Here is a 20,671-nt window from a genome sequence, read left to right as displayed (position 1 = left end):
CCCCACAGAAGCCTCCCCTATCCTATCCCCTGGTTTCTGTTGTGAAAGTAAAACTGAAACTGAAACTCCTCTCCTCTGCTTGTGTTTTGCATTTGGAACAGATTTCTTTTCAGGTGGGGAGGGAGAGTAGAACTCCTTAGCATCAGAGGGCTGTTTGGAAAGTGAAACAGTATTTGCTGTGTGAGCAAGAAGGAGACAGGAAGGAGCCTGGCCTCTCCCCTTCTCTCCCTCAGGCTGGCCCCACAAAAGCCTCTCCTCTCCTCTCCCTCAGGCTGGTTCCACAGAAGCCTCTTTTATCCTACCCACTTCTCTACCTCAGGCTGGCCCCATAGATCCCCTCCTATCCCCTTTCTCCCCCTCAGCCTTGCCCCACAGAAACGTCTCCTATCCTATCCCCTTCTCTCCCTCAGGCTTTCTAGTCCCTTCTCTCCATGAGGCTTGTCCCACAGAAGCCTGTCCTATTCTATCCCATTCTCTCCAGAGTTATTTTCAAGTTGGGAGGGGGAGTAGAACGTCTAATTAGCATCAGAGCATGTTATAATAATATAGGAAATACTAATTCTCTGATGGTCATTTCGAAAAACCCTTTCTTAGTGAGCACCTAGAAATGAAGAGGAACATAAATGGCAAATTTCACATTTGTAGGCTTTACGGTTCTGGAGATTTCATGATTAACCCATGAGTGGTTTTCACTTTTATATATATAGATTACCAGAGTCTTGGGATTTCAAGAGTTCTGCACAGCATCTTAGCTTTTTCTAGTACTGCACTCTTCTGGACAGCTCTTGTGTCATTCCTGGGATCTGTTGGAGCCAGTCTCCTAACTTAGAAGTCACAGCCCCTATTGCCATTAGGGCCACTTTTACCTATACTTTCTTCTCCAGTTCTCCTTCATTCTCTGGTAGTTCTCAAACTTCTATTCCTTCTTTCTGGGGTTGCTGTCACCTGGCACTGTTACATCTATCACCACTGCTGTCTTCCAGTCTTTTTTTACTACCATGATACATTCGTTCCAGCTTTGACGCTCCCATCGTTGTGAGAGGGCGATGGACTTGCCCAGTTCTGGTTCCATCTCCAGTCTGTATTGTATGTGCCCCTCCCTCCTGTTTTCTACCATCTAGGGTGCTTAATGTCGTCTTTCATCTACCTCATATGTTTTAATTCTGGCCTACACTTCAGCGGACCTCCTTGCTCTGCGAGATGCCCCCTCTTGCGGACATGGCCTTCTGTTTTACTGAAGGCCTACCTCAAGGACGGGTTTTGGAACCCCGAGTGGTGGCATGCCTCGAAGCATGGTCTGAGGGGGTTTTTAATTAGGGTTTTTAATCAAATTTTAAGGGGACCCGGGAGGAGGGTGGTGAGAGATGAGCTGGGGGCAGCTCCTGCAGCTCAGCAACCTGGCCCGTCAGACGGTTGTGGGGGGAGGGAGGAGGAGGGAACGAAGAAGTTTGGTGGAGAGAGGGTTTTTCAATCCCGGTGATGGTGGGGAAGGGCAGGGCTGGTGGGAGGAGGGGGTTTGGAGAGCCCCATTGCTGTGTTTGAGCAGTGGGGCTCTCCTGTCCCCTTGGCCCATCCTGCCCCCCCAGCGGTGACGGAGTGTGGACCCCTTCAGGTTGGTATACCTGAATACCAGGTCCGTGGTGAATAAGGCCCTCCTCGTCCAAGATCTTATTGATGAGGAGGAAGCGGACCTGGCTTGTATCACCGAGACCTGGTTAGGGATGGAGGGAGGCGTCCCTCTCTCTGATTTGTGTCCCCCAGGCTTCCAAGTATTACATCAGCCGCAACTCCAGGGGAGGGGCAGGGGGGGCGGTCGTTATTAGGGAAGGTCATAGTCCTAGGGAGGTCACTGTCCCTCAGATTGGCGGGTGTGAATCGCTCCTTTTGAAGTGGGATCCTGGAGTTCAGTCGGGTTTGCTGGTTATGTACCTATCATCCAGCTGCATAGCCTCAGCCCTGCCTGCACTACTAGATGTCTTGGCCAAGTTGGCAGTTGAACTCCCCAAGCTTTTGGTTGTCGGAGACTTCAACCTGCCTTCAGTCGGGGAGACATCTGAGTTAGTGTGGGAGTTCATGACCTCCATGACGGCCATGGACCTGACTCAGATTGTACAGGCCCCAACTCATACAGGAGGACACACACTCGACCTAATTTTTCTCTCTGGGCGGTGGATAAATGTTTGGGGGGAGGGGACCTTATCCATCGACCTCCTGTCATGGACCGATCATTCCCTCCTTAGGTGCCTGATGGATCCCAAAAGGTTCCTGATGGAGCTTGGGCCATTTCCTGCCTCTTTAACCCACGATTCCTCCGAGGCCCTAGTTGCGGCCTGGGAACAGGCTGCGGTAGGGGCCCTGGATCAAATTGCGCCTATGCGGCCTCTGATCCGACGCAGATCCTGGGTGGCTCCATGGTTTACTGCGGAGCTCAGGGAAATGAAGCGTCGGAAAAGATGCCTGGAGGGTGGTTGGACTTCCTCCCGATCCGAATCTGACCGGACACAGCTAAGAACCTATATTAGGTCTTATCTTGTGGCAATGGAAGCAGCGAAAAGGCAGTACTTCGCTGCTCTCATTGCATTTGCAGAAAACTGCCCAGCCGCCCTGTTTAGGGTGACCCGCTCCCTCCTTAATCTTGGAGCAAGGGAAGACCCCTTGCAGGGCCGAGCTGAGGATTTTGCGCAGTTTCTGCAAGATAAAATCACTCAGATCCGGATCGGGCTGGACTCTGACTGGGCAGAATCCACTGAGGAGACTGGGGCTTGTCTTGGCGGGGACATCTGGGTTGAGTTTGAGCCTGTTTCGTTGGATGAAGTGGACAGGATTATGGGTCGGCTGGGGACCTCCACGTGTTCATTGGACCCGTGTCCCTCCTGGCTTGTTTCGACAGCCAGAGAGGTAACCGGAGACTGGATCCAGGCTGTTGTCAATGCTTCGCTGAGGGAGGGGATCTTCCCCACTGCACTCAAAGAGGCAGTGGTTCGCCCTCTCCTCAAGAAGCCCAACCTGGACCCTGACTCCCTTAATAACTACCGTCCAGTCTCCAACCTCCGCTTTTTAGCGAAGGTTGTCGAGTCCGTGGTGGCACAGCAATTCCCTCAATTCCTGGAGGAAACTGACTACCTGGATCCTTACCAAACTGGTTTCAGGCGAGGTCACAGCACAGAAACAGCATTGGTCGCCCTAGTGAATGATCTCTGGCGGGCCCGTGATGGGGGTTGTTCCTCCATCCTGGTCCTTCTTGACCTCTCAGTGGCTTTCGATACCATCGACCATGGTATCCTACTGCAGCGACTCAGGAGGTTGGGGATAGGAGGCACTATTCTGCAGTGGTTCTCCTCCTATCTCTCGGGCCGCTTGCAGTTTGTATCAGCGGTGGGTCAGAGATCCTCCCAGAGGCCCCTCACTTGTGGGGTGCCTCAGGGATCAGTTCTCTCCCCCCTGCTCTTTAATATCTATATGAAGCTGCTGGGTGAGATCATTCGTGGTTTTGGGGTGAGGTATCACCAATATGCGGATAGTACTCAGCTTTATATCTCCACCCCGGATCACCCTAGGGATGCCCTTTCCATCATGTCCCATTGCCTGGAGGCGGTGCGGACTTGGATGGGTAGGAACAGACTCAGACTCAACCCATCCAAGACTGAATGGCTGTGGATGCCGGCATCTCGGGATCTAGAGGTACCATCTTTAGTGATAGGAGGGGAGACTCTTACCCTCTCCGCTAAGGTTCGCAATCTGGGTGTCCTCCTGGATTCTCGGCTGTCCATGGATGACCATCTGATGGCCGTAACCAGGGGGGCCTTCGCACAAGTACGTCTTGTGCACCAGTTGCTCCCTTTCCTAGACCGAGATGCCCTCGCCACGGTCACCCACGCCCTTGTTACTTCTCGGTTGGATTACTGCAACGCCCTCTACATGGGGCTGCCCTTGGGATGCATCCAGAGGCTCCAGCTGATCCAGAATGCGGCCGCGCGGGTAGTTACCGGAGTTCCTTGTTACACCCGTGCAACACATCTCCTGCACGAGCTGCACTGGCTGCCGGTTGCTCTCCGGGTCCGTTTCAAGGTGCTGGTGCTTACCTATAAACCCTAATATGGCTTAGGCCCGGGGTACTTGCAGGACCATCTTCTGCCTTCCTCCCACCGTCCCGTGCGCTCCCACAGAGCAGGCCTCCTCAGGGTGCCATCGGCCAAACAGTGTCGACTGGCGGCCCCCAGGGGGAGAGCATTCTCTGTCGGAGCGCCGACCCTCTGGAATGATTTGCCCACCGAGCTCAGAATAGCCCCGGACCTCCTCTCCTTTCGCCGCGAACTGAAGACATGGCTCTTCCATCAAATAACTTGATCTGCTAGGGGTTGCACAAACTGTAATAATTTTAAATATGGTTTTTAAGGGTTTTTTAACTTATTTTGTTATTTTGTGATTTGTATTATTGATTGTTGTTGTAAGCTGCCCTGAGTCCTTCGGGAGAATGGTGGTATATAAATTGCAAAAATAAATAAATAAATAAATAAATAAATAAATAAATAAATAAATAAATAAATAAATAAATAAATAAATAAATAATAAATAAATAAATAAATAAATAAATAAATAAATAAATAAATAAATGATGTCCGGTTGATTAGCCAGTACCTGCCTGTCTGCCTGGATCTAAAAATCCCAAGGTTCTTAGCCCTTTTATTTTCCACAACCTTCTGTGGGGTTGCCCATCTAGACTTCAGAGAGTCTAGCCCCATGATGGCTAACCTTTTTGCCATTGCATGCCAGAAAGGGGGGGGCAGGGAGGGGGTCGTGCCCATGCATGCCCACACCCACGATTCTATATGCCCCACTCCTGCGCACGCCCGTGTGACCCCCCTGTCCCCCCTCCTGGCACACAATGGCCTGGTAGGCCCGTTTTTCTTTCTCATCAGGGCCTCTCTAGGAGTCTGGGGAGGGCAAAAATGGCTTTCCCCCCTGTCCCCGGAGGTCCTCCAGAGGCCGAAAACACCCCATTTGACAACTTCCGGTCCCACATAGGTGGGACAAGTGCCATAGGTTCGCCATCACAGGTCTAGCCCATATTCTGTACAATAAATTTTATTTTATATGTATTGGGAAATATATGTGGTTGCTTAAATATTTTTGATAGTTGAAAAAAACTAACCTGAATAAAAAGTTTATTACCACAATTCAAAAATCTATTTGATAATAGGAATAATGGTTCTTTTACAATAAGGGTAGGCACCTGTACCATTTACAAATGTTACAGAACTATAATTCCCAACAACTTCAGTCACTTTGGCCAATAGTAAGAAACACTAGACATTATACTATAGCAAATTTTGCATGCCACATATCTCTATCTTAGCATATTATTATGAGAGTTTATGTGTACATATAATAAATACATATATTTTTAATTCTAATTGAATTAGAGCTGATTGAGTTCCTACAGGCTTCACAATTATGTATAAGGTTTCTTGTGAAATAAAATGATCAAATCATTATCCAATTTTTAAAAAAATCAGTCTGAAAAAAAATCTGAATTATTGCTCACCATCTCTTCATTCTAGAAGAGATTAAGGAAGGACCAAGTTGCATTGATAGCAGAATCATCTATAGTTCACCATTTGTTCCCTCAAAATCCTGGAAGCTGTATTCTAACACTGCATTTGCCCTTTTTTTGCAGTCACATTACATTGCTAAACTGGTGGTTTTAGGAATAAGTGATGCAATTCAGGACAGGCTTCTTTAAATCATTGGTTATTATTGTGCTGTAGTTAAAAACTATTAGGAAGGAGTGTTGGGAGTACAGCACTTATCTACTATTCGATTGAAGTTGCCTTTTTTTTGCTGATGATTCTTATTTCTAGTATTTTCTATTCTCTATATAAACTGTCCCATCTTATTTTCTTTGAGCAGGAGATCTTGCCTACCATGCATCTATGACTGTCTCATTTCTTCATGTTTGCCGCAATCACTGTGTGATTTAACAGAACTAAATGCCTTATTTCCTAAACTTGTAATTAGATGTGGTGTTAAACTGAAAATAACACTTGTATGTTTTCTTGTTTCTGACTTTTTAAATTATAGCTTGTGTGCTTGGTCACTTCTCCCAAAAGGGGGAGGGGCTAGTAACATTTCAAACCTAGAGGACCATCAGTTGGTGTTAGAGTGTTACTTTTTATTATTGTAATATTTTATTTTTTATTGGAAGGAAAATGTTCAAGTTGTGAGATTCCTATCTATTTCACAAACTGATGTAAAGGGGAAGAATGCTTGATAAAGAGGAGGTAGCAATAGCAGAAAATAAAGGCAAGAGGGCACAGCAGGGAATGTCAAACACAGAGGATTACTGGGAAAGGCAGGTTGGCTTCCCACTTTTCACTTTGGTTTCAGCCCTAAGTTAGGTTATCGTGCCATGACATCAATGAATGAATCTATTGGGTACAAGCTGTAGAATGAAGAAAAAGAGTTAGCATGGAGCCCTTATACATAGCATCTACTAAGGACTCAAGCTGTCCCAGGTGGAAAGCAAAATTGATTATTTTACCATCTGGAACAATCTTAACTATTTAGAGCTCCCTAGAAGTCAAACGGTATGTTGAGAAGACATCTTAGCAAGTTGACAAAAGTTGGAAGCAGCATGCAAGAACACATCCTGCTTCCAATTATGACATTGAGAGGAAGCATTGATTGATGCATTGCCATTATTTTGCTGCTATTCCCCTAAAGGATGAATGCCAATTTTAAATAATGGATTTTGTCAAATAATTGAAACTTTTTTTAACGTACATAATATTTACTATACTTTGTGAACATTCCTGGTAGTCATCAAAATGTAGATATTGTGCAGCTTGGTCTCATTTTGTGAACATTAGTCAATAGAGGTCCCACTTGGTTGATGATTTGAAAAAAATATTTTGAACCATGCTCTTAGAGGCTTCGCCAGAACCAGACTTCTAGTGGTTGATAGTCAATCAGCAAAATGTCAATTAAGCTTGTGAACCTGTTAGTAAGCTCAACTAATAAGAGGATCAGATTGCATTTATTGAAGGAGTGGGACTTGTTATTTGAGTTCTTATTTCTGCCTATACAGTTGGAGCCCTTGCACTTTGCTCCTCAGCTTTACTATAATAACATACTAACATAGGCTTTAAACTGTAATGGCATTTTTCTATGTTATAGATTATGGCTGAGCAAGCAGTGGCAAGTAGCAGCCTCTCTCGATCCATCACCCTTGAATCTATTTCTCCAAATGACATATCTCTGCAAGGTAACAAGATTCTAGACCAAGTTTCTTTAATTACATGCATTTTATTTTTCCTCACAATTACAGAAATGTAGTAATTATTCCTTAGGCTCTTATATTAGGAACCACTACTCTTTGCCACCTTACCCCAGAAAGAACCTCTGCATTGGGATGAAAGATTGAATAACAAAGCAGCATTTTCGCTATATAAAGATGATTTAGTGAATTTCACCTTGGCATTTGTTGCTTGGTGTCTTTATCTTTGAATGGATTTTGTCTGATCTTCACAGACTCTTATGCGTGGTAAATCATTTCACTGAGTAGGATCCGAGGTCTCTCATACCTTTCCTGATGCATCATGAACTACAGTACACAGTAAACAGCAAATTACCATATTGTCCAGTTTGAAAATACACAACTGAATATCTGCTATAATTGTAGAAGAATTCAGGAAATGGGTGGGAAATCAGAGAGATGGTCAGTGAAGAACACATCTGCTGGTCACCTTTAACCACAAACAGAGCTGAAAGAATTACTGCCAGACTGAAGTCTCTGGCAATCTGAAGAGGAGTTTCATTGGTATTCTTTGTTTTCAAACAATGAAGGAACTGATGTGCTCTTGACTGCCCCCTTATTATAACATGCAATGCAGCATTTGATCCCTCCTATAAAAATTTCCATTTCTTAGATTGATGGCACTCTTAAGGACCAATGAATGAACTCAGTGAGACTTACTGTAGAATCATGAGGAAACACTTGATTACTCATTAATAATAATAATAATAATAATAATAATAATAATAATAATAATAATAATAATAATAATAATAATAATAATAATAATTTTATTTCTATACCGCCCTTCTCCCGAAGGACTCAGGGCGGTGTACAGCCTATTAAAAACACAAAACAACATCAGTTAAAATAGTTTAAAATTATTAAATGAATTCGGCTAAATTTTAAAACCCCAGAAATTTAAAACCCAATTTAAAATTGTTATGTTGATAGCCCAGCCTGGCGGAACAACAGGGTCTTGAGTGCACAACGAAATACCCGGAGGTCGGAGATCTTACGTATTTCCGGGGGCAGTTCATTCCACAGGGCTGGGGCTCCCACAGAGAAGGCCCTCCCCCTGGGTGTAGCCAGCTGACATAACTTGGCCGATGGCACCCTGAGGAGGCCCTCTCTGTGGGAGAGAACTGGCCGGTGGGAGGCTATTGGTGGCAGAAGTCGGTCTTGAAGGTACCCGGGTCCTATGCCATGGAGCGCTTTAAAGGCGGTGACCAGCACCTTGAATCGCACCCGGAAGACCACTGGGAGCCAGTACAGCTCGCGCGGGAGGGGTGTCATGTGGGCGCAACGAGTTGCGTCCATAACCATCCGCGCGGCCGCATTCTGGACCAGCTGGAGCCTCCGAGTGCTCTTCAAGGGGAGCCCCATTAAGTGACATGTTTCAGTATCTTCTTATTTCCAATGCCTTAAGATTTATTTTCTGAACAACAGATTGGAACAAATCTGCTCTCTTTTGTTCCTGCAGCTGATATATTGGATGTTGTGAGAGAGTCTGTTCAGAAATACAAAGCTTTCTATATTGGCAGCTTACCAGTATCTAAATCTATGGGTACGTATTTCTTAATGACTTCTGCAACTTATGTTTATAGCTGCTTCATAAATATTGTAAGGTATAATCTTGTTTATTTTATAAGCCTTTTTACAGCTATGAAATTATAAGTTGCAATTGGCGGTTTATGTCAACAGTCCAACTAATGAACCCAACAAACATAGCCATTTTCAGAAACTTTGAAATCCCAAAAGCAAAACTTTACTGAGTACATCATTTCAGCACCAAAGGAAGCAAAACCAGCTCTAACTTTTCCTGTGCAATCCTGCATAGTTAAAGAACAGATTTCTCCCCTCCTCCCACTGGACAGGTCACATTGTCCACTTATGAATTGTCCTTTTGTTTTGAGAACAGTTTATGTCTTGGCCGACACCTGCAGACGTGTCCTTGGTGGGTGCTTGGCTATCCATTCTGAAGTCTAGAGCCTGTGCATTCCATCTTCCCCTTCCCTCCCCCCAGTTCTTTGGCAAGTTGAGAAGCAATAATATTCACAGGAAGCATAAGCAAATTCAATCTTGACATGCTGGCCCCCTGGAAAGAAGGGATACCTACAAAATATCAATCACATATTACCATCATGGGTTCATACCATGTCAGAGTTTGTTGCAAAAAGAAATCCAGAAGCACACACAGATAAACTGATGCAACAGGATTCATTAACTTCTTTATATACACAATAATACATGAAGTAAGTTTACAATACCAATAGCAAATTCACAGTTTCACTTCAGCTCAGATCAGCAGACAAGTTCACACACAGTGGTTTCAGTTTCTCTTCTCTGCACAGAATCAGAAGCTGCAGACTAAGACATGCCCTGGCTCCAGTCTGTCTTGGCCCCCAGTTGGCTGACTTAGTTCCTATGCCTATTCATTGGCTGACCTGGTTACCATGTCTTCCCAGTCATGGATATTCTAACACTCCTCCCTTGATGACTGGAATAGATATAATCAAATTATCTTAATATTCTTCAGATACCTGTATTTGAAGACCTACATTCACAGTTCCCTTCAAATATCTGAGAACCCTTTTACTGTGATACATCCTTTTCAATGAAACAGAGATCATCCACAAATGCTAATAGTTGACAATCCCCACCTTGTAACTTTCCAGTGTATATGCAACCATCAGCCTTGCAACTCTTGAATCCAAGACCCTTCAATGCAGTATCTAAAAAGATAGTCCAATTCCTGGTTAACTGCTTCAGCCCATAAATGGCCTTGTTCAATTCATACACCGTGTTAGGCCTTTTACTTTCATACCCTGGTACTTGAACCATGTAAATTTCTTCCTCTAACTCAGCATTGAGGAATGGTTATGTCAAAATGCCAAATTTTATGGCCATGTGCCGCTGCCAATGCTAGTGCGAGGCTTATGCTTTCACTCTTTACAGTTGGCGTGAATACCTCATCATAGTGCACATTTTTCATCTGTGAAAAACCTTGTGCCACTAACCTTGCTGTATACTGGACCTCATTATTGGGCAGTACTTTCTTCTTATATACCCATTTGCATCCTATAGCTTTGCTACCCTGTGGCAAAGTCATAGATGTGAACCCTTTATATTCAGCCATGGATTTCATTTCCTTGTCCATGGTTGCTTTCTACTTTTCTTATTCAATTCTAGGTAATGCCAACACTTCCTTATAGTTTCTTGGCTCATACCATACATTACACACGTTAACTTTACTAGCAGAATACCTGTCAGGTGGAATCCCCTTGTTCCATCACTCTGACCTGCGTGGCATTGACTGCTCCTGTGTTTCAAGCCTCTCTTGCTTCATGTCTTTTTCAGCTTCTCCTCCCTGAACACTGACACCATCACTAAGTGAGTTACCATAACTAAGTGAGCTACTGTCACTAAGTGGATCACGGTCACTAAGTGAATCATTCCAAAAATTCGCATCAATTCTTTTCCAATTTTGCTCTGCAAAGCTAGCAGACCTGGAAATCACTATTCTTTTGCTGCCATCGCTAAAGTGGTAGCTTTTTGAGCCTGGCTCATAGCCCATAAACCTGAGCTTTCTAGCCTTTGGTTTATTTTTATTTATTTATTTTATTAAATTTCTATACCGCCCTTCTCCTGAAGGACTCAGGGAGGTGTACAGCCAGAAATAAAACCATGACAATATAAAAATTAAAAGCAATTTAAAACAATTAAATAAATTGGCCGAAAACTCTAATAAAACAACCCATTAAAATAGTAAAATATTATTATTATTTAGGCCAGCCCTGCTTGTTGGAATAATAATGTTTTTAGGGTGCAACGAACGCAGGTCGGGAATCCTACGAATCTCCGGGGGCAGCTCATTCCAGAGGGTAGGGGCCCCCACAGAGAATGCTCTCCCCCTAGCGATCGTCAGCCGACATTGCCTAGCCGACGGCACCCGGAGGAGCCCCTCTCTGTGGGAGCATACTGCTTGATGGGAGGCTATCGGCGGCAGAAGGCGGTCTCGTAGATACCCAGGTCCCAAGCCATGGAGCGCTTTAAAGGTGGCAACCAGCACCTTGAATCGCACTCGGAAGACCACCGGGAGCCAGTGCAGCTCGTGCAGAGCGGTGTTACATGGGAGCATCGAGTCGCTCCCATAATTACCCGCGTGGCCGCATTCTGGACCAGTTGGAGCCTCCGGGTGCTCTTCAAGGGGAGCTCCATGTAGAGAGCATTACAATAGTCCAGAAGGGAAGTGACGAGGGTGTGAGTGACTGTGCATAAGGAGTCCCGGTCCAGAAAGGGATGCAACTGGTAAATCAGGCGAACCTGATAAAAAGCCCCCCTGGCCACAGCCATCAGATGGTCTTCTAAGGACAGCTGCGAGTCCAGGAGGATGCCCAAGTTGTGAGCCCTCTCTGAGGGGGTCAAGATCTCACCCCCAATAGTCAGTGATGGCGTCAACAGACTATGATGGGATGCCGGAAATCACAGCCACTCGGTCTTGGAGGGGTTAAGTCTGAGCTTGTTCCTCCCCATCCAGATCCATACGGCTTCCAGGCACTGGGTCATCACTTCAACAGCATCATTGGGGTGGCCCGGGGTGGAAATGTCCAGCTGAGTATCATCAGCGTACTGATGGAAATCCACCCCGATTGGTTGTCCCTTTCTTCTAACTGCTTTTGGAATATGAACCCGTGCATTACTCCCAAAAACCCGTAAATGTGCCAGAGATGGTTTTCTCCCATATAGCAATTCATATGGAGTATCATTAATGGAGGAACTCCACAGCCTATTAATTAATTAGCAGTCAAGATGGCTTCACCCTAATATGACCTGCTCAGACCAGAATCCTCCAGCAGTGAGTCCTTCATGGTTTGTAAGGCTCCATTTCGTCTCTCAACAACACCATTCTCAGCTGCTGTACACAGATTTGTGTGTCTGTGTTTTATTCCTAACTGTCCCAACCACTGTTGAAAACTTGCTGACATGAACCTCTGTCAGTCTGCAGTTGACATACCTGTTGTTTATACCTTCTTTCCACAAAGCTTACTCATTACTTAAATTTCTGTAGCACGTCTATTTTACTCTTTAGTAAATAGCGGAACCCAAACCTGCTGTAGTCATCTACAACAGTGGTGGGTTGCTCCCGGTTCTGTCCAGTTCTATAGAACCGGTAGTAAAAGCGGCGGGAGGCTCCGCCCACCCTGCCCGGACATCATAATTGACAATCTGCACATGCGCAGAAGCTTCTGTACATGCGCAGAAGCATGCACGTGCTCCCGTTGCGAACCGGTAGTAAAGGTAAGTAGAACCCACCCCTGATCTACAATGACCAGCGCATACTTTGCTCCTTCCAAACTGGCTTGCATTGGCCCAACCAAATCAGCATGTACCAGCTCTGGAGCTCTTGTTGTCTGCCTTGCGCTACTCTTGCTTACTGGAAATGCTTTGGACTTTGATGATTTGCAGACTGCACAGTCCAAGTATGCCTTACATCCCTTTAAATTTAATCCTTCTGCAAACTGGTCCATCCTTTGCAAAACTCTGAAGCTGGCATGGCCAAGCTTCCTGTACAAGAGATGAACACATGAATCATGTGATGCATTTCCAAATGTTTAGGCACATTGAACCTTTTGTCCCTGCAACACATAAAGATTATCCTCTTTTATACCCTGTGCACATACATTTCCATTTCTCTTTATGAGACACCTCCCATTTGCAAATGTCATCTCAAATCCTTGCTTGTCTAAACTAGAGATACTCAGCAAATTATGCTCCATTTCAGGCAGTGGTGAAATCCAATTTTTTTACTACGGTTCTGTGGGCATAGTGTGGCTTGGTGGGCATGGTTTGGTAGGCGTGGCAGGGGAAGGATACTTTTTTTTTTTAATTTATTTATATGCCGCCCTTCTCCGGAGACTCAGGGCGGCTTACAATGCGTTAAGCAATAGCCTTCATTCTTTTGTATATTTTATACAAAGTCAGCTTATTGCCCCCACAACTGGGTCCTCATTTCACCTACCTTAGAAAGGATGGAAGGCTGAGTCAACCTTGAGCCTTGGAGAGATTCGAACCAGCAGAAATTGCAGGCAGCTGTGTTAATAACAGGGTGCACTAAACCCCTGTACTATCAAGGCTCTTAATACTGCAAAATCTCCATTCCCACTGCACTCCAGGGGAAGGATACTGCAAAATCCCCATTCCCTCCCCACTCCTGGGGGAAGGATATTGCAAAATCTCCATTCCCACCCCACTCTGGGACCAGCCAGAGGTGGTATTTGCCAGTTCTCCAAACTACTCAAAATTTCTGCTACTGGTTCTCCAGAACCTGTCAGAACCTCCTGGATTTCACCCCTGATTTCAGGCACACATAATATATCACTAAACCTCTTTTCCAGATATGGAATTTGCACACTGCCTCTTCCAATGACTTTAGCCTTCTGGCCATTTGCCAAGGTTACTGCATCTCCAGTAGCTGGATCCATCCTGGAAAACAATTTAGAATTGTTAACAATTGTTTGACTTGCCCCACTGTCAATCAACCATATGTCAGCCTCCGCCTTTACTGCTTTGGCTGCCATAAGAAATGGGTGGGAGAGAATTAGAGACTGGGGGGGGGGAAGTGTGCTGGAGGATTTTGAAGAAACGAAACCTAATCTCCGAAGTGGCTATCGGGTCAACCGTCATCGCGTTCCTGATTGATGACGATGCCAGACGTGCTTCCACCTGACCTCTGGGAGACCTTTGGATTGGGTGATTGATGATGGACAGTGGGAGGGGATGCTTTCTATATGCAACTTTCGCGCCTATTGCTTTAGTTTCAGCTTTTCCTTGGAGCGTTCATTTCATTTTCCAGTAAAAGTACATTACTCTATAATAATGGAGTTTGGCTCATTCTTTCCTGGACTTTGAAGGAAGCACACCTGACACCATTTGTCTCTGCTATTGCAACAGCTAACTCTTGCAACAGCAACCTGTCCCTCTTGCAATTTTCCTTGCAAATAATTCTTGTCTTTCAAATAACTTCTTCTTTGCAAACGGTCTCTCTTTAAATGTGTATTTTCACCAGAAATGAAACACATCTGTTGTTTCTGCTTGCAAAGTCTTTGCTGGGCTGTAATCTGATATCTTCTGCTGCTACTTATCTCTTTGCAGATGTCTTGTCTGTTGCTTGACTCCCTGGAGACAGCCAGTCTATGGAATTTTCCATTCTTCTCTCTCTGCTCCTTGGGCCCCCACCTCAGGAATTCCTCCTCGTGGCTCTTTCTATAATGGCGTTTCTGCTCCTCAGCAATCAAACAAGCCTTTAAAGCCTCCAAACGCAACTCCTGCTCTGGTTTGCACTCAAATACTGCAGAAACACTGTCCCACATTTCATCAAGACTGTTTAACACTAGTACCACCTTCTGGGACTCAGGAAACTGCATCCCACACTGTTCTAACTCCACAAATAAAGTTTGCATTTGTATAAAATGCTGTTCCACAGATTCTCCTGGTTGCAAACAGGCTCTGTATAATTTTCTTGATAATTTTTTTTTTTAATTTGATTTATATGCCACCCTTCTCCGGAGACTCAGGGCGGCTTACAATGCGTTAAGCAATAGCCTTCATTCTTTTGTATATTTTATACAAAGTCAGCTTATTGCCCCCACAAACTGGGTCCTCATTTCACTTACCTTAGAAAGGATGGAAGGCTGAGTCAACCTTGAGCCTTGGAGAGATTCAAACCAGCAGAAATTGAACAATATTGCATCCAGACACACTCACATGCACATTTCTTAATTTCAGCCAGACCCCTTTTGCAGTCTTTAAATCAGTTACATTGAGAAATTGTTCATCTTCTAAACTCAAGATTATATAAGTTATTGCTTTATCATGCTGCCTCTGCTCTGCAGCTGTAAATGGAACCTGTGCTGGATTTACAGCAATATCCCAGAGCTCCTTTGCCTTCAGGAAACATTCCATCTTTGCAGCCCAAATAATATAGTTCTTCTGTCCCAAACGAGGCAGAGAGCTCTCCTTAACTTCAACAGCAGCCATCCTGCAATCATTCACAGCTTAATTACAATGCAGTCTTCTGTGTGCTCTGAGCCCATAACCTGTCAGAGTTTTTTGCAAAAAACAAATCCAGAAGCACACACAGATAAACTGATGCAGCAGGATTCATTAACTTCTTTATATACACAATAATACATGAAATAAGTTTACAATACCAACAGCAGATTCACAGTTTAATTTCAGCTCAGACAAGTTCACACACACTGGTTTCAGTTTCTCTTCTCTGCATAGAATCAGAAGCTGCAGACTAAGACATGCCCTGACTCCAGTCTGTCTCAGCTCCCAATTGGCTGACTTAGTTGCTATGCCTATTCATTGGCTGACCTCATGTCTTCCCTGTCATGAATATTCTAACATACCATTCCTCTTTACATCTCCCCCTGGTTTCTGAAGATATTTCAAATGGAACCTGTTCATTAGCCGGACGTCCTTAACATTGTTGACTTTAATCCATTCTGCTTCTATCCTTGGATATCCTTTCCATTGCACTAGATATTGCAATTTCCACTTGTAATAAGTAGAATCTAGGATCCTTTTTATCTCATAGTGTTCTTCTCCCCCCACTATGATCGCGCCCAGGGTTTCTTACCCCACCAGTCTTATCTTAGACCCTTGGGCTGGTTTTAGCAAGCTACAATGGAATATCAGATGCACTTTTCCTATTATCTTGGGTAACAATAGCTCTATTGTGACTGGATTGATTATTTTCACAATACGAAATGGACCAATATACTTGGGGCCCAACATCCTACAAGGTTGCTTTTACTTTAGGTATTTTGTGGATAAGTACACTTTTCCACCCCCACCTTGAACTCCTTTTAGGGAGCTCTCCTTTTGTCTGCTTGTTGTTTTTGCCCTTTCCTTGCTTTCACTAAGGCCTTCTTTACATCTTTGCATGCTTTATTTAGGGAGTAACTCCTTGAGAGTTACTAGGATAGAGGCTCCTTTGGATACTCTGGCATAGGCATGAACTCTATACCATTGGTTACTTTAAATGGGGTGAAGCCTGTGCTGCTATGCATTTAATCATTGTATGCTCCCTCTGTAAATGGCAAGAGCTCAGTCCACTTGGACTGTTGATAGTTAATATAACAACGTAGGCATTGCTCTACCACTGCATTAACTCATTCTGAGCCTCCATTTGTACTCAGATGAAACCCAGAGCTAAGATCCTGGGAAGACCCTATCAGCTTTACGAATGCACACCAGAACTCCACTGTAAACTCTACTCAGTCCAAGCCAATGTTTGGGCATTCCATGCAATTGGTAGATGTGTTGTACAAACATCTTGGCCAATCTTTGGGTGGAGCTTGGGGCATGCCACAAAGTGGGCCTGCTTGGAGAACAGATCCATGATGGTCCAAATTACAGTGTTTGTGATTGACCTTTTCCAATCCTGTGGCCACTGTTGAGTTTTCCAAATTTGCTGGCATATTGAGTGTAGCACTTTTACTGCATCGTCTTTTAAGATTTTGAATAGCTCAGCTGGAATACTGTTACCTCCACTAGCTTTGTTGTTGCTCAGACTTCCTAAGGCCCATTTGACTTTGCATTCCAGGATGTCTGGCTCGAGGTCAGTGGCCACCCTATCGTGGTTATCAGGGACATTAAGCTCCTTCTTGTATAGTTCTTCTGTGTAATTTTGCCACCTCTTCTTAATCTCTTCTGCCTCTGTTAGGTCCCTGCCATTTTGGTCCTTTATCATGCACATCTTTGCATGAAACATTCCCTTCATATCTCCAATTTTCTTGAAGAGATATCTGGTCCTCCCTATTGTATTGTTTTCTTCTATTTCTTTGCACTGTTCAGTGCAAAGAAGGCATTCTTATCTCTTCTAGCTGTTCTCTGGAATTCTGCATTTAATTGGGTGTACCTTTCTCTTTCTCCCTTGCCTTTCACTTCCCTTCTTTCCTCAGCTATTTGTAAGGCTTCCTCAGACAGCCATTTATTTTTATTTTTATTTTTTTTAAAATTTGATTTATATGCCGCCCTTCTCCGGAGACTCAGGGCGGCTTACAATGCGTTAAGCAATAGCCTTCATACTTTTGTATATTTATACAAAATCAGTTTATTGCCCCCATAATCTGGGTCCTCATTTTACCTACCTTAGAAAGGATGGAAGGCTGAGTCAACCTTGAGCCTGGTGAGATTTGAACTTGCAGTAATTGCAGGCAGCAAATGTAAGTGGATGTTAATTAGTCTGCTGAGCCATCAGAGCTCATTTTGCTTTCTTGCATTTCTTTTTCTTTGGGATGGTTATAGTTTTTTTTTTAAATAAATTTTATTAGTTAAAAAGTACAAACAAACATAAATACGACGATACAACATACAAAACAAACGAACATCAATCAAGTCTTACGACTTGCTCTTAAAGTTGTCACATCGGTAGACTATTTTTCCTTATTTATCTATATATTTGTATATTTACATATTTACGTGTAAAGCATTAATATACATTCCATCCTTAAAATTTTTACATTCCTTAATTGGTACTCAAACTTTTGTCTTAAAGTTGACCTTATTCTTTAGTGTCCCTATGAATGTATTTCTAACTTTTTCTCCAACCAGATATACCATTTTTGCCATGCTAAGTAGTACTCTATTTCTTTTTCTTTGGGATGGATATAGTTGCTACCTCTTGTACAATGTTGCAAACTTCCGTCCATAGTTCTTCAGGCACTCTGTCTATCAGATCTAATTCCTTAAATCTATTTGTCACCTCTACTGTATATACATCAGAGATATGATTTAGTTCATACCTGAATGGCCTAATGCTTTTACCTACTTTCTTCAATTTAAGCCTACATTTTGCAACGAGAAGCTCATGATCTGAGCCACATTCAGCTCCTGGTCTTGTTTTTACTGACTGTATAGAGCTTCTCCATCTTTGGCTGCAGAGCACATAGTCAATCTGATTTCTGTATTGACCATCTGGTGATGTCCATGTGTAGAGACGTCTGTTGGGTTGTTGGAAAAGAGTGTTTGCTATGACCATCGTATTCTCTTGACAAAATTCTATCATCCTGTGCTCTGTCTCATTTTGTACTCTAAGACCAAACTTGCCTGTTATTCTGGTTATCTTTTGACTTCCTACTTTAGCATTCCAATTCCCCATGATGATAAGACATCATCTTTTGGTGTTAATTCTAGAAGGTGTTGTAGGTCTTCATAGAACCGGTCAACTTCATCCTCTTCAGCACCAGTGGTTGGGGCATAGGCTTGGACTACTGTGATATTGAATGGTTTTTCTTGGATTCAAACTGAAATCATTCTGTCATTTGGGGATTGTATCCCAGTACTGCTTTTCCTATTCTTCTATTGACTATGAAGGCTACTCCATTTCTTCTGAGGGATTCTTGCCAGCAGTAGTATACCTGATGGTCATCTGAATTAAATTCACCCATTCCTGTCCATTTTAGTTCACTGATTCCCAGACATCAATGTTCAGTCTTGGAATGGGAATAGAATAGAATAGAGTAGAGTAGAGTAGAGTAGAGTAGAGTAGAGTAGAGTAGAGTAGAATAGAATAGAATAGAATAGAATAGAATAGAATAGAATAGAATAGAATAGAATAGAATAGAATAGAATAGAATAGAATAGAATAACAGAGTTGGAAGGGACCTTGGAGGACTTCTAGTCCAAACCCCTGCTTAGGCAGGAAATCCTACACCACTTCAGACAAATGGTTATCCAACATCTTCTTAAAAACTTCCAGGCAAGTTGTTCCATTGATTAATTGTTCTAACTGTCAGAAAATTTATCCTTAGTTCTAAGTTGCTTCTCTCCTTGATTAGTTTCCACCCATTGCTTCTTGTCCTACCCTCAGGTGCTTTGGAGAATAGCTTTGCTGCCTCTTGTTTATGGCAACCTCAGAGATATTGGAACACTGCTATCATGTCTCCCCTAGTCCTTCTTTTCATTAAACTAGACATACCCAGTTCCTGCAAGTGTTCTTCATATGTTTTAGCTTCCAGTCCCCTAATCATCTTTGTTGGTCTTCTCTGCATTCTTTCTAGAGTCTCTACATCTTTTTTACATCATGGTAACCAAAACTGGATGCAGCATTCCAAGTGTGGTCTTACCAAGGCATTATAAAGTGGTATTAACACTTTACGTGATCTTGATTCTATCCCTCTGTTTATGCAGCCTAGGACTGTATTGGCTTTTTTGGCAGTGCTGCACACTGCTTGCTCATATTTAAATAGTTGTCCACTAGGACTCCAAGATCCCTCTCACAGTTACTACTATTGAGCAAAGTACCACATATACTGTACCTGTGCATTTTGTTTTTCTTGCCTAAATGTAGAACCTGACTTTTTTCACCATTGAATTTCATTTTGTTAGATAGTGCCCAATAGTTCAAGTCTGTCAAGATCCTTCTGTATCTTAAGCCTATCTTCTAGAGTGTTGGCTATTCCTGCCAGCTTGGTGTCTTCTGCAAAATTGATGGGTTCCCCATCTATCCCCTTGTCCAAGTCATTGATGAAGATGTTGATGAGTACTGGGCCTAAAACAGAGCCTTGGGGTACTCCACTGCACACTTCCCTCCATGTAGATGCGTTTCCATTGAGGACGGGCATCCCTGGCAAACTCCTTTTTTTATCTCAAATGATTTTTAATTTCCCCATTAATTATAATATTTGCTTTTTGTGTGGAATAAATTGTTTCAATCATCTGTTCAAATTTAGTACCAAATTTCATTTCTTTAATTTGTTTTATCATGTACGTCCAATTTAAATTATCAAAGGCTTTCTGGCATCCAGAAAAACAAGGGCTACTTGTTTCTCTAGATGCGCCTCGTAATATTCTAATAAATTCAAAACCGTCCTTGTATTATCTTTAATTTGCCTCTTTGGGAGAAAGCCATTCTGACTGGAGTGGATAATTCCATTAAATATTTTTTTCATCCTTCCTGCCATAATGGTCATAAAGATCTTGTAATCAATATTCAAAAGAGAAATTGGTCTGTAGTTTTGAATCTGGGTTGGGTCGGTACCTTCTTTCATGATGACTGTGATGTATGTCTCTCTCCATGAGTTGGGCATTTTTGCTTCCAACAATACTTCATTATACAAAACTAAGAGTATCGGTTCTAATATTTCTCCCATTTTTTTTATAAAATTCACCTGGTAGCCCATCAGGTCCCAGAGTTTTATTATTTTTTTGTCTGTGAATTGCTTCTTTTAGTTCTTCCAAAGAGATTTCTCTATTTAATCCCATCTGTTTTTCATCCTCTAACCTGGGCATACCTTCCTCTTGTAAATAAGTATTTTTTTTTTCCATCTCCATTTCCTCTTGATTATACAAATTTTCAAAATA

The 20,671-nt window shown here is 43.2% G+C and overlaps 1 protein-coding gene across 1 annotated transcript in view; it reads left to right on the top strand.

Annotated features, from left to right (window-relative positions):
- Positions 1-20,671, top strand: part of APBB3 (amyloid beta precursor protein binding family B member 3) — a 103,427-nt gene that overhangs the window by 68,122 nt on the left and 14,634 nt on the right. The window contains 2 exon segments of the mRNA XM_070940830.1: positions 7,177-7,264; positions 8,778-8,861. Coding sequence (XP_070796931.1) covers positions 7,177-7,264; positions 8,778-8,861 — 172 coding nt within the window.

This window comes from Pituophis catenifer, unplaced genomic scaffold, assembly GCF_029215685.1.
Source record: "Pituophis catenifer annectens isolate HBS135680 unplaced genomic scaffold, rPitCat1.0.hap2 SCAF_3, whole genome shotgun sequence".
In the NCBI taxonomy this organism is placed as follows: Eukaryota; Metazoa; Chordata; class Lepidosauria; order Squamata; family Colubridae; genus Pituophis; species Pituophis catenifer.
Note: the sequence above shows the minus strand (reverse complement) of the source record. Positions and strands in the feature narration are given on the sequence as shown.